Source organism: Eucyclogobius newberryi, unplaced genomic scaffold (genome assembly GCF_026437365.1).
Source record: "Eucyclogobius newberryi isolate DKJ021-1_F unplaced genomic scaffold, fEucNew1.0.hap1 SCAF_14, whole genome shotgun sequence".
NCBI lineage: Eukaryota > Metazoa > Chordata > Actinopteri > Gobiiformes > Gobiidae > Eucyclogobius > Eucyclogobius newberryi.
The window spans coordinates 13,654,399-13,668,640 of NW_027315768.1; the positions used below are offsets into that span (position 1 = coordinate 13,654,399).

The following is a 14,242-nucleotide window of genomic DNA, read 5'->3' on the forward strand; positions in this document are numbered from 1 at the left end:
TGGTACGACGTTATAAAAACTACTATGAAGGCATCACTACGAATTTAGTATTTATTTATGCTTTATTCATGTTATTTAAATTCTAATTATTATAGAGTATTAACTGAATGTGTCATGTTTACAGTTTTTCAAGGATCCCATGCAAAATGCAGGTAAACCCTACAGAGATTACTTTTTGTAAAAATGTCTAGTTGAATTCCTTTTTACTGGCCTCCCCGGTGCAGCAGAAGAGCACATATCATGATTAGGATATTACAACCTGCAGTAAAGCCTGTTATCTTTCCCCATTCTCCCAAGAAGCACTGGGGCCTTTTCACATTTCTAACAATAATATGGAGCATGCTTTGTCCAGATTCCCCCGACAGTCTCTTAGTGGTGATGTATTGTGGCTGGCAGGCTCACATGCTGCATTCATATTTAATAAACAAAGGGGAATAAGCGTGTGCGTGGAATAAAAATGCGCTGCAGGTGTTGTTTTAAGGTCCTTTTATGCTCGTTTTGTACCGTGTGATAGTTCTGTCGGTTTCGGTTGCCGTCTTGTTCTTGGAAGTATGGAGACTGGCAGAGGAATCATTTTACAGGAGAATAATGAACAAATAAACCTGTAGCATGCAGGCATTACGTTATTAGTACTCAAATTAGCAAAGTCGTTTTGAACATCACGATTGTAAAGGAATTGCATAATCTCACCCTTTTGAATATGCAAAATGTATTAATTTGCTGATTTGCATAGCCACATGTGGTATATTAGGGCGGGCTCAGACTCAGGGTGGAAACTCATGAGGAACTAGCGCAGCACAGAAGTAGTAGAAGTAAGGTTGGGTTGGGATTTAGGAAAAGAGAAGTGTGCCGGTTTTTATAAAACGCCTTTTTTTTGCGGTTGTGAAATTTTTACGTTGCAGTTTGCACGCTTTCAAGTACAATTTGACGCACTCTTTTATAAACGAGGCCCCTGAACTGTGGAAAGATGAGCCCACTCACGGTGAGAAGGCCTGTTTAAAGATATTTTTGAGCAATAATGGCAACTGTAATTGAATAAATGTGAGATATAACCACTGTGTAACATTCCAGGCAGAGCAGTGACATCTCCATGGGGACAAGCATGTGAAAGGAACATCGTGCACGTTGTAATAAATGTAGATGTAAACAGTCACACTACGTATTCAATTATCAAGGGTTCCAAGCGTGTTTTATAACAGATTCAGAGCGTTTGGAATGTTTTTTGTGAATCTTCCACTGCTTTTAAACCCAACAATCTGAATATTTACTTGAATCGGGAAATGGAACAAATCCCTGTACGTTTAGATTACTGCACAGACAAGATGATGTAAAGCAGAAACATCCAAACAAAATGATTTACTCAAGATTGGAAAATGACATCTATCTGACCGATGTAATTATAGGCTCTGCTCGAAACGGAGTAAACCAGTACAAAATGGCAGTTTTTTTCTGTCTTTGTTTCATGCAACTTTGATGGATATTTGACAAGGGAAACATAAACACATTACTGCAAATTTGTTTTCACTGACCTGATGTACTTCGATATAGGGTCCCTGGCTGTGTGGGGCTCCTGTATAACGGCCCCTGGTATGTGCGGTCCTCATATATGGGTGCGATGTGGCGGTCAGGCGACATGGCTGACCGCATGTCCTGCCCCAGATGACTGTGCTGACTGGCATACGAGCTTCGCATCCCTAGAGATGAGGAGAAAAGTGATTAGCATAGAACAACTTATACTTCAAGTTTAGTAACTTTATTCAATAACAAAAAGCTCATGTTTGATGTTTTGATGGTCACCACAACCACAACCACAACCACAACAACCACAACAACAACAACAACCACAACATTTTTGTTAATCAAAGTATTGATACTTGGTTCTTGATACTAGGGCTGTCACCAACGATTTTAGTAATCGACTAGTCAGTGATTATTTTTTGATCACCGTAGTCGAATAGTATTATCGTTTCTATTGTACATCGATTTTTTTTTTAACCAAATAACCCTTATGGTGACTGAAGGCTGTGTGGGGCTCCTGTGAATTAAAGATGAAAATCTGAAACAGTCAATTATTTTCATTCATATTCATTATGATTTCATAATGCCACCGTCTTTGTAATAAAATATATTTTTATATGCGTTTTAGAGTCTGTTTAGTCCAGATAACAATGACCAGTAGTCCACTAGTCACAATTAGTCAATAAATGAATCATTACAGTTTTTTGTCTGGTAAAATTGAGTTTTTGCATTGGCAGAAATGAAAGAATTTACAAATGGTCACAAAATGCAAAGCAAAAAATGTGACAGTGCAAACAAATAAATAAGAGGTGAATGAGGTGACAGTGTATTTGTGAGTCAGCTTAGACATAGAGCTGGAGGAGTCATAACTCAACCTTACAAAGATGTCATACCAAAAGAGAGACCGCACCCCAGCACTTAGAGGAGAAAGTGGTGCAATAAAATACAACCTTTTCCCAGAAAATGTTGACCATCATTTGTATTGCGTCACCGCTTTTAAACGATTCTGTTTTTGAAATATATAAATGTTATCTCAAAGTTAGCGATGCTTTGAGAAACAGGAAGTAAACCAGACATTCAGGCCAGCAGCCCCAAATGAGTTTGATTCTACAGTGAATTAGGCAGATCCCAGTGGATTTGGGATCACGTCCAATGGTGAAATCATTCCATTTTCAGGGGGAAAGCTGTTCAGTCAAAATGCACGACGATTTGAATGGAGTCTGAAATCAATCTGTCACGTTTGAATTCGGTTTCTACATTTGAAGCTTACTATGGTCAAGTTACTTTAATCATTTTATAACGTGATGCAAAAATAGGTGTAATGTAATGACAAGAGTAAGGGCCGGGCAATTAACTTGATTTTAATTAAGATACAGTCAAGTCTAAAGGTCAATTATATGCTTGAGGTTTTTTAATTGATTGCAGTTTGGGGCAGAGTTTGGACTTTGGAAGAATACATTAAGCTATTTTTTAAGTTAAATACAGTTATTAGAAGTCTGCCCGGTTTATGATTATGAAAGCATTACTGAAAGAAGTTTTTATTTTGTTTTTGAAAAGAAAAAGTAGAATTGAATTGAAATTCAATCAACATAAGGGGGAAAACATGATTATTTTCTTTGCCATATTCCTCAGCCATAGTGAGAGCTACAACAGGGTCAATGTTCATATGATTTAAGTAAGATTATTGTTTAGTGAATACACAAAGACAATAACTACTTTTGGCCCATTTTACAGTGACAAATTCCAGACTTTCTTCTCATGTACAGCTAAATGGCTCTTTAAATGTTAAATTTGAAGTTGAAGCAGTCCGTTCCCAAGAGTATCAAAGGAAAACTCCCTCCAGCTGAACTTCCTGATACGTCCCCAGATCACAGTTCTCTGAAAATACACCATTGGGGGCTTGATTTAAAAAACTACACATAAAAAATACTGTGAAATTGGTTGAGTTACAAGCTGTGAGACGCCTAAAAAAAGCCAGTCATGATGGAAAATAAAATGGAAGAACATCTTTTAGTTTTTCTGTCTTCACCAGGACTTTGATTGAGGATGATTCATATGTTCACCAGAGCAGACTGTGTTTTGTGAATTAAATTTAAAATGCAATTTAATGTGCAATTTAATCAGTGTGATTTGACGAATTCTTTCACTGAGCTAACCAACCTAATCTTACCAAGAACATTTCTTTTCAGTCGTTTCAGTTGGCTTGATGGAAAATTTTAACTTTGAATAGTAATTAGGTTCAAAGATTGTAAAGATATGATTAATCAAATTTGAAGTTCCAAAGTGAAATCTCATCACTTTTGATTTCAAACTATGTGTGTTGTTGTTTCTCTTTTTACCCTGTTGTTTTTAGTCACTTTTACCATTTTTTTCAACTTGAACGGTATAATTACTGCTTTAACTTGTTTTATTTCACTATGTGCAGCACTTTGGAAACAGCTTTTGTATGTAAAATGTGAAAAGATGATGAATAACAGCTGTATAATGTTGAATTTCAGTGTTCATATTCCTCCGTGTTCTGTTTGTGTTGTGTTAAACCCCATAGACGGACACACGACTGCTTGGGTCGCCACCAGCTGCACGCCACGCTTCTGCCATGCACAAGTAAATGAGGAGCCGCCACAGTCTGCGGAGGAGGAAATGAATAAATAAACACTGCATCCTTCACTGGGAGCGAGGTCGAGAAGGGGTTAACCAGCTCAGATCGACCCCATGAAGGAAAAGGCCGAGGGAAAATAAAGTCGTTTGGCACAATACTAACGTTCCAACTCGAAGGCATTGGCTCGATACAGATTTCAATACCACAAAGATATTTTGTTTTGAAATGCTCATTTCAACATGGAATAACAATTGTATTTTTTTCTTTTAAACTTGCATGACATGAGAAAAAGAAGACATTTTCGCTATGTTTTGTATTGCAATATTTTAATGTGCTTTATTTTCAGTTTAATTAAACTTTAATTAACACAAAAAATCTTATTCTTTTTATAGTTTACTTTCAGAAAATGTTACATTTCTGTCAAAAAAAAGTACTTTATGTTGTTGCAATGTATTGGTTTTACTGTGTATCAGCTGAAAACTGTATATATTACAGTATTTATTTTGTTTTTGCAATATATTGTGCAGTCTTACTTTCTTTATGTGTGGTCTTATACTAGTTTTCATGAAGCTAAAAATCATTCGAAGTGTTTATGTGATATTTTAGTTTCAATAGAGGTTTCAGTATAGATCAGTATTAGAATGATTTAATACTTTTGACAATGCTAACAGAAATGAAGAAGTATGTGTTATGTTACTCTCAGCCCCTACACTATGATGTAAATGTGTTAAACGCTTCTTTTAAATTCTGATACATTTGAAATAATAAATGATTAACAATGAAATAACAATACATCTGTGTGAAGGTCCCTGTGTCAAATAGTCATTTTAGCACTAGTCAAAAGCTTAACATGGGAGATAAAAAACTCATTTTCTTTACAAAAACTAGACCACTGTGAGTTGATTGGTCTCTTTCTTGTGCAGGTTTTCAGCTAGGAAGATTCACTCAAAACTATTATTTTCATAAAAGAAGTGCAAGTCAAAGCTTGAATAAAGTAGAAGAAAGCCAACTTTTTTTCAAGTATACTCTACAAAAATGCAGAAAAGCACAACCAAAAATACACGATTATACTCGCTCAACGCCACAAACACTAATAGATCTGCTGCCTTACTTGCACATGGACTATTAATCTGCATAAACTGTATATGTCAAGGTTCCAATGCAAACAATGTGACATTTCGATGACACCCATTTACTTTACACCTTTACATTTATATGGTTTTAAAGGTAAAAATGCTTTTCTTTATGTATTAACGAGTCAGCATGTCTGTTAATGCGTTTTAGCTTTTAGTGCCACCCACTGCTTTTGTCCTTCCGTGACTCCCAAAGGCGGAGCAGCTTTTAAAACATAATGCAGCCGCTACATACAAACTCCACAATGTCCGGCCTGTTATTCTGAGCAGGAACACGATGCTATGATTTGTGTACAGGAATGATTTCATGCTGTTCAAAACTAAATAATTCCACCACTCGATCTCTTAAGAAGCCCTGCCTATACAGACTGCACAGCAAACTCTAAAGCTGGCAGGAAATCAGCCAGCCTTTTCTTGTTCAAAGACTTAAGAAGGGTACGCTTTGAAGCTGTAACAATTTTGAAAAGGCCAAGGAATAAAAAGTAGGGTTAACAAGGAAGGTTCGGACCACCGGAGGAAAGGCTAGCTGCAGCTATTTGGCAGGGAGGGAAATCTTATGTCATTATGCATATTTCTGGTAACTCGAATCTGACCAGTGTAAAAGAACGAACAAAGTCTGCGTTAGGCCCGTCACAATCACACATTTTAAAGTGAGATGTAAAACAATATCTGATAGTTTTGGAACGACTTCACAATAAAACTAAAGCCACAGAATTCCATTTAACTATTTCCAAAATGCACATCTTTGAAAACTATGGCAAAAGCAACAAACAACAAAGCCAAATGAGCCAAATGACACCGTAATTGTAAGAACTGCAACATAATAGATTTAAGATGGAAAAGTGATTCTTACTTCAATACTTAGTTCCAAAAATACACCTAAATGTACTTTGTTTTTATCTTTTTTAGTCACCTTGACTATTATTTTTGTTCTCAGAATAAACACTCAAATGTGATCCATAATTAGTCAAAGACGTTACTTAAGTATAATATAAATGTATCCACTATAATCAAATATTGTTCCAGCTATTATTTATTGAACAATAACAATCGATATAGTAATTATTGTGACCCGCGCATCTACATTCTTCAATCATTTCCATCAGAAAACTCATTATGGACAACATCATTCATAGCGACACTACAACCTGTAACAGACTCATCGTTCCAGTCTTTGAATTCGGTCCCTCAGACTGAAGAGCCACAGCCACTTCCAAAAGCATCTGCAAATTGTCAAGGAGGGAGAGAAAAATAACAGGGCTGTCTATTGAGGATGAATGGCCACGTTCTGTGTGTTATCGTCTTTTAATTCACCCTCAGCCCCGGTGCTGGCGTTAACAGATTACGCTTGGCACGCTGAAGATGGAGGGCGACGGTGGCAGCCTGGCGTGCGCCCGCTTTGGAGAAACAAACACTTAAAATGGATGCAGCTGACTGGCTTTCTGAGACTGAAATTATTTTCAGACTACAGACAGATTTATGAATTGATTACAGTTGAATTATGGCACATGAAGGGAAAAGTTGGAATGAAGCACATGACTGATCCTGATGTGTTAAAAAAAAAGACCGATTAAATTTATTCTTCTGCTCTCCTTCTCCATTGTAAAAAAATGACTCAAAATTAAAGCCAGCCGCACACTAGAGAATTTTACTTTAAGTCAAAGTGCACAGGACAGTTTGGTAAATGTTTGAGTCTCACGCATATGAAAGACAGCTACACACACACTTCAGATCAAACAAAAGAAAAACAAATCCACCAGGGCACTGTCCTTTAATGTGAAAGATGAAACAAAAATAAGAAACTTGTGTGGATTAAATGCTGCTTTTAAAAGCCTTCCAGAGCGGTGTATTCACTGGAGGTAAGGAGCCTGTTACAGTCATTGTGGTGGCGCAGCTTTGCATCATTTCTGCAGTTTAACATGGAATTTACATCAGGAGCACGTTACGTAGGCAAAGCTGCAGACACATGAACATTTAGAAGTGTCAATTTACATCAGAGACATCAAAGCTGCTTCCGCTTCGAGTCTGTGGATCTACACGCCGTTTAACACCAAACTGTTATATATTTCTTGAAAATGAAATGTTGGATGAAGGAGGTGTCAAAACTTCACAAAAGTTTAGAGGAACGATACTTTACATAGAGCAATAACACGCTGTGACTGTTGTGTTTGCATGTGAAATAAACCTATTTCACACTATGCCTTCTCCCTTCTTAAAATGTCCTTGTAAAATTAATGTTTGATGTCGTAAAGTATGTTATATTTTTCCAATTTTACAATAAACTGGTCCTAGTCCATCATGAATCATTGCTGAGGTCCTGGCAGCGATGCTCATGGTCTTGAACACCTTCAGGCACGTTGTTTATGTGACTCTAAGGTTTTAGATAACGTATTCTGAAAGAGCATAAGCACTTTATTTCCCCATGTTTCGCCTGCTCAAAGCCTGGACACGCTCCGTTGATGCAAAAAAAATTATAACTCCAACCAAATTTGAGTGCCATGTAGCTCAATTAGGCCAGTTCTAGATTGTCCGACTGGTCACTATTAAAAGCGATTCTTGCTGCGCTTCTGCGCCGTAACCGCTTTGGTGTAAATTGGATAGGAGCAGTCACTAGGCAACGTAGCCTAGCGCTGTCAGGCTGCTGTGATTGGCTGTGATAAAGCAGATCATCACCCGGCAATAGTGGTGACAGAATTACTGACCCCACGACAACTGCTAAGAAGAAGCTCTACTCGGGCCACGCCTCCCCAAACTCGAGGAGAGCAACACTGGGCTAACAACCCCCTAGTGAGGAAATGGCTTTAGTTAATAAAAATAAGTAACCACATTGAGTATGTAGTGTCCATAACCAGCCCCAGAAACTATATTGTGATTGGAGAACACTGAGACACAACAACAGCTCAGATGAGGCTAAAACAGCAACCCTCTAGTTTATGGGCTTACGCTGAACCCACTGCGCCACTATCAGCATATTTCACAAACTGGATTATTAACAAAAAACATCACTTGTTACTTCTCTTCTGGAATGTGATATCAATATTGAACGTTTTATTACTACTATTCTGTTTAAAGTCATTTAAACGCATCCAGGAGAATTGACAAAAAGACTGAAATAGGCCTATAAACTGACAAAAGAGTCACATGTACTTCAGAATGTTTGCACAGCTTTAAACGACAAGGTTTTCAGGCAGAATAATACAGGCCATTTCATTGTTTGAGGAGGAATTTGTGGTACTTTAAAAATGGCAGCCTTTGTGATTTGCTAATTGCCGCCATTCAAATTGCAATTAGACCTACAGAAAATGGAAAGTTATATAAAAACATATCTTTTCATGAAACCTTTTTTATTATCTGTCGAACACAAAGACATCCAAGGTGAATCTTATCAGGTGAGACAGAACACCTCCTCCAGCACTTGCACGGAGCTAATGGTGGAGCCAAGGCCAGAACCAGCTCCAGTGATTGTTTTTAAAGCCTGCACCTGTTGCATGAGCGCTCGTGCCGCCGCTGTCTGCCCTCACAGCCGGGCGCTAATGAAAGGATAAAATGGCAGGACTTCACCAATGACATGCACCACACTCCACAATTGAAAGGGAACTAATAAAACACCGAAGCGAAAACGAGTGTTCACCTGGAACGTCAGCATCCAGCAAGGCGTCTGAGGGTTTCCCGGGGCAGCGTGAAGTCAAGCACAAAACAGTCCACTTACATCGCAATAACAGCTGAGAAACGCTGACACCATCTTTTGTTACATAGATATAATGTCTAGTAATCTTTAGTAGATATAAGGCTAATTTAAGATTGCGTGACATGTTTTATTTCAATCAAGCAATCAATGTTTATGCAATACTTTATAAAAAAAAACATTAAAATAAGATTAACTTAATTCAGAAATTGTAATTGTGTTACTAAAATATACCAGGGGCCTGTCTTTTGAATGTATTTTTAAATGGAACTGACTGTGTTGTTTATGTGGTCCCAGGAAGAAGGGATCAAATAATTTAAAAATATGTATATTTTTAAATGAAAATAGAACAATACTGTATACCATCTCCTATCGTTCCATCCGTTTTTTGTAAATTTAATTGTTTGAAATTTCTACTTACACAAAAATAATAATCTTAAAAAAGCTTTAATTTACTTGATTCTTACCTGTCTAGAGTCAAGTACATTTTGACTACTCAATAAAAATAAGTCATATTTCGCCACACTTAAAATCTGATCCTGTCACACATAACACGACAAAAACATTCCCTTGAAATTAGAGGAAAGAAAAACATGTCCTATTGACAAGTTAAGAGTAAAAATCTATTAGAATCTTGCCACGATCTATTCGAGTCAAGCTAAAATGTTTAATTAGATATTTTTCCAGTCTTATTAGAAGCATTAGTGACATGACAAATTTTGTTGTGTCACGAAACAGAAGAATTCATTTGACTCTATTTTAGACAACATATTTTGACCTTGTTTTAGCCTCGTGGTTTCTAACACAAGTCTTTAAATTTGCATAGCTCTCTAGACCGCAGCACACGCTATAGGGAAAGGTGGTTCTCTGCCAGATTAATAATACATTTGACTAGGCATCCTATACATTTGCATTTATATTGTTGGTTCGGGCTGGCTGTGATTATTTACCCTCGCCGTATTTACATTTCAGACAGCATAAGTGATCATGTATTGACCTTAGAGCCTGATGGAGTTGACCAGAATGCTGACCTGCCCTCTACAGTCGAATATTTATGTGCTATGTACCTGTGAGGCTGTCGGGCCGCGTCATTCTCTCGTAAATGTCATAACTCTGGGGGCCGTACGGGTCTGCGCCGTGGAGCATGGAGCGGGGCAACGTGGAGCTGTAGTGCTGCGGGACGGCCGTCATGCTGGTCCTAACCGGGGATGACGAATGGCCGGGCTGCTTGTTGAGTGGCGCGTTGATGCCATTCTCCCCCATGGTTAGCGGCGAATCCATGCGACCCGAACTTGACCCGGGTGCTTGGTACGGCGACGTGGTCCTGCTGCCCGACCTGGAGTTCGCCGAGCCCACACGCCGCAGTCCGGAGGGGGAGTTCTTATGCGTGGAGTAAGGGGAAGTGCCGCCGCAGGTGGTGTTGGAGCGCTGGACGGTCGCGGGGAGCGTGGTGGAGAAGATGCTGGATAAAGGTTTGGGCTCGGTGACGACGGGGGAGTTGTAGGGGCTGTTGACGGCGGTGCGCAGGGAGGAGCCGCGCGACGGGCTGGTGTAGGCCGGCGAGTGCGAGCGAGAGGGCACAGAGCTGACCCGCCGCATGGCCCGGCCCGGAACGACCGTGGTGACCGCCGGGACCTGGAGTAAAATCACATGTTAAAAGGAAACACACTTATTTAGAAGGGGACACACTTATTTAGAAGGGGACACACTTATTTAAAGCTGTATTTTGGTTGACTCTTGCATGCTTGAGTAATCCTGTTTCAACTGAGGTTTGAGAATATTACTGTATGTATGTGGGCGTTTATGAATGGATACATATACCAATGAAATTGGTATACGTATCCATTATCTTTTATATCTTTTTATTCTTTCCCCCCTTTTTTCTGATGCCACTCCCTTATTCTCAACTTTTGCTCCTAAAACTTAAGCCTCACCAAGTCTAGCACGCTCTTGAGGTTTTATTTACTAATTTATTTATATTTTTATTATTATTTATATTTCTATTATTATTATTATTATATTATTATTATTTATTTTATTTTAATTTCCCATATCATTTGTTTTGCTTTTGTTGTTTTTGTTGGTTTTTTTTACCCCCTCTTCTGGTGTTAAGTTTGTGTATGTTTTATGTTCTGATGAAAAATAAAATATTGTTTTTAAAAAAGAGAGAGAATTACCGTTTTCACCTACCCCCCATTTAATATGATGACTATTTGAAAAGGTAAAACTGAGTGATACATGTACAAAAATAACCCTACAGTATATGAAGCACAGGTTGTGTTTATTTCCCCTCCGCCCTGGCCTCTCCCTCCCCCGTTGTGTTTGACAGTGCCATTTGGTTTCTCAGTGGTCTCTGTACACTGCGCTGTATGAGGCGTGACTGTGTGCCTTCTGTGCCCTGCAGCCCTACATCGCTACAGTAAGGGAGAAATTATAGCAATTACAGTTTACAAGTGTTGGAGTGCTTCGAACAATGGCTGCTATGTGTTTTTATATTGGATTTTACAGTGTAGGTATGTAAGGGTGTTTTTGAACCTTGAACGCTCTGGTATTTTAATGTTGAGCTCAAATGAAAGGAAGAACAATCCATAATCAATCACGGTTATTTTGAGTGTGTTTTTGGTGCCATACAGGCTCCTCTGAATATGTATATCGTATATCATAAGGCTATTGAAGGGGTTTAATGCTCGACAACCATGGACATGTGTTTGTAAATATATGTTCTTAAATCTTGTTGAAGACGCCAGAATGTAACAACTGTGAACGTAACAATTGTGTGCTTTGCCATCTGCCATCAGTTAAAAACTAAATATATTCATGAACTTCTATGTCATCTTTTTTAATGTTATTGCCCTTATTTGGAAGATTACAGCCTAGGATTATTTGTATTGTCAATATTTTGATCATCTGTCCACCTCTACTGCTGATCCACACATTACGGTATTTTTTACTGATAATAAACACGCATAGGTAATGTATATGTAATATTATAAAATATTACATACAACAAAGGTTATACAATTATATATAATTATATATATATAATATTATATATATATATAATTATAGATATATAATTATATATATATATATAATTATACATTTACACCTAAATGATTGACTATAATTGAATAATTGAGTTTAATGCACATAGTTTATGCCCTTTCAGTCAGTGTGAAAGAATTAATGTAGTTTTTTCCTGTTTTTACAATAACAGTTTATCATATTACCGTCTTTTCAATGAGCAATGCTTCCCCACATCAAAGTACTAAAGACCACGCTGAGAGTTACATCTAGAGCCAGAATACAATGGTCATTGGAACGCTATTTATTGATAGATATCGGCATTTACAGCTTCAACACAGGTGCATTTAATAATCTGTCCAATGAATCTGTGCATTTGGCAAGTACCTGCGCCAAAGTCTGGCCCTCTGCCCTGGCATTCCGGCTGGTGCCCGTGCCGGTGCCAGCTGCGGGGAACGAGTGCTGTATCCGGAGTTCCGTCTTGCCCAGGGTCTGGCTGCTGTGGTAGCCGCTGCTGGCATCTTGGTAGCCGCTGTCCGAGTAAGAGTTCATTTGAGTGGAGCTCCGAGAATTCCCCGTGGACCCTGGGAGAGAGGAGGCAGAGGAGAGAGGGTAAGTGAACAGGAGGCAGAGGAGAGAGGGTAAGGAGACAGGAGACAGGAGGCAGAGGAGAGAGGGTAAGGAGACAGGAGACAGAAGAGCGAAGGTAAGGAGACAGGAGGCAGAGAAGAGACGGTAAGGGGGCAGGAAACAGAGGAGAGAGAGTAAGGTAACAGGGGGCAGAGGAGAGAGGGTAAGGGGACAGGAGGCAGAGGAGAGAGGGTAAGGAGACAGGAGACAGGAGGCAGAGGAGAGAGGGTAAGGAGACAGGAGGCAGAAGAGCGAAGGTAAGGAGACAGGAGGCAGAGAAGAGACGGTAAGGGGGCAGGAAACAGAGGAGAGAGAGTAAGGTAACAGGGGGCAGAGGAGAGAGGGTAAGGGGACAGGAGGCAGAGGAGAGAGGGTAAGGAGACAGGGGGCAGAGGAGAGAGGGGAGAGGGTAAGGGGACAGGAGGCAGAGGAGAGAGAGTGAGGGGACAGGAGGCAGAGGAAAGAGGGTAAGGAGACAGGAGGCAGGAGGCAGAGGAGAGAGGGTAAGGAGACAGGAGGCAGAGGAGAGAGAAGAGACGGTAAGGGGGCAGGAAACAGAGGAGAGAGAGTAAGGGGACAGGGGGCAGAGGAGAGAGGGTAAGGGGACAGGAGGCAGGAGGCAGAGGAGAGAGGGTTAGGGGACAGGAGGCGGGAGGCAGAGGAGAGGGGGTAAGGGGACAGGAGGCAGGAGGCAGGAGGCAGAGGAGAGAGGGTAAGGGGACAGGAGGCAGGAGGCAGAGGAGAGAGGGTAAGGAGACAGGAGGCAGAGGAGAGAGGGTAAGGAGACAGGAGGCAGCAAAGAGAGGAGAGAGGGTAAGGAGACAGGAGGCAGAGGAGAGAGAAGAGACGGTAAGGGGGCAGGAAACAGAGGAGAGAGCGTAAGGGGACAGGGGGCAGAGGAGAGAGGGTAAGGGGGCAGGATGCAGAGGAGAGAGGAGAGAGGGTAAGGGGACAGGAGGCAGAGGTGAGAAGGTAAGGGGACAGGAGGCAGGAGACAGAGGAGAGAGGGTAAGGGGACAGGAGACAGAGGAGAGAGGGTAAGGGGACAGGAGGCAGAGGAGAGAGGAGCGAGGGTAAGGGGACAGGAGGCAGAGGTGAGAGGGTAAGGGGGAAGGAGGCAGAGGTGAGAGGAGAGAGGAGAGAGGAGAGAGGAGAGAGGAGAGAGGAGAGAGGAGAGAGGAGAGAGGAGAGAGGGTAAGGAGACAGGAGGCAGAGGAGAGAGGGTAAGGAGACAGAAGGCAGAGGTGAGAGGGTAAGGGGACAGGAGGCAGAGGAGAGAGGAGCGAGGGTAAGGGGACAGGAGGCAGAGATGAGAGGGCAAGGGGACAGGAGGCAGAGGTGAGAGGGTAAGGAGACAGGAGGCAGAGGTGAGAGGGTAAGGGGGCAGGAGGCAGAGGTGAGAGGGTAAGGGGGCAAGAAACAGAGGAGAGAGAGTAAGGGGACATGAGTCAGAGGAGAGAGGCTAATGGGACAGGAGGCCAAGGAGAGAGGGTAAGGAGACAGGAGGCAGAGGAGAGAGGGTAAGGAGACAGGAGGCAGGAGACAGGAGGCAGGGTGACCTCAGCACTTATGTACGAGACGTGACCTTTAGTTACCGCACCGGCGCTAATGACAAATGGCTGGACCGAGGGAAAACTGCTCTTTGGCCTCACG

General features: G+C 40.8%; 1 protein-coding gene across 5 annotated transcripts in view; it reads right to left on the bottom strand.

The window, feature by feature from the left end:
• pkp4 (plakophilin 4) overlaps window positions 1-14,242 on the bottom strand; it is a 114,172-nt gene that overhangs the window by 36,099 nt on the left and 63,831 nt on the right. For 3 of the 5 annotated variants that reach the window (XM_072444342.1, XM_072444343.1, XM_072444346.1), the window contains 4 exons: window positions 12,347-12,543; window positions 10,003-10,570; window positions 8,882-8,908; window positions 1,530-1,694 (listed from right to left, as the gene is read on the bottom strand). In XM_072444342.1, coding sequence (XP_072300443.1) covers window positions 1,530-1,694; window positions 8,882-8,908; window positions 10,003-10,570; window positions 12,347-12,543 — 957 coding nt within the window. The remainder of the gene's footprint in view (window positions 1-1,529; window positions 1,695-8,881; window positions 8,909-10,002; window positions 10,571-12,346; window positions 12,544-14,242) is intronic. The other 2 variants (XM_072444345.1, XM_072444344.1) reach the window with 1 other exon arrangement.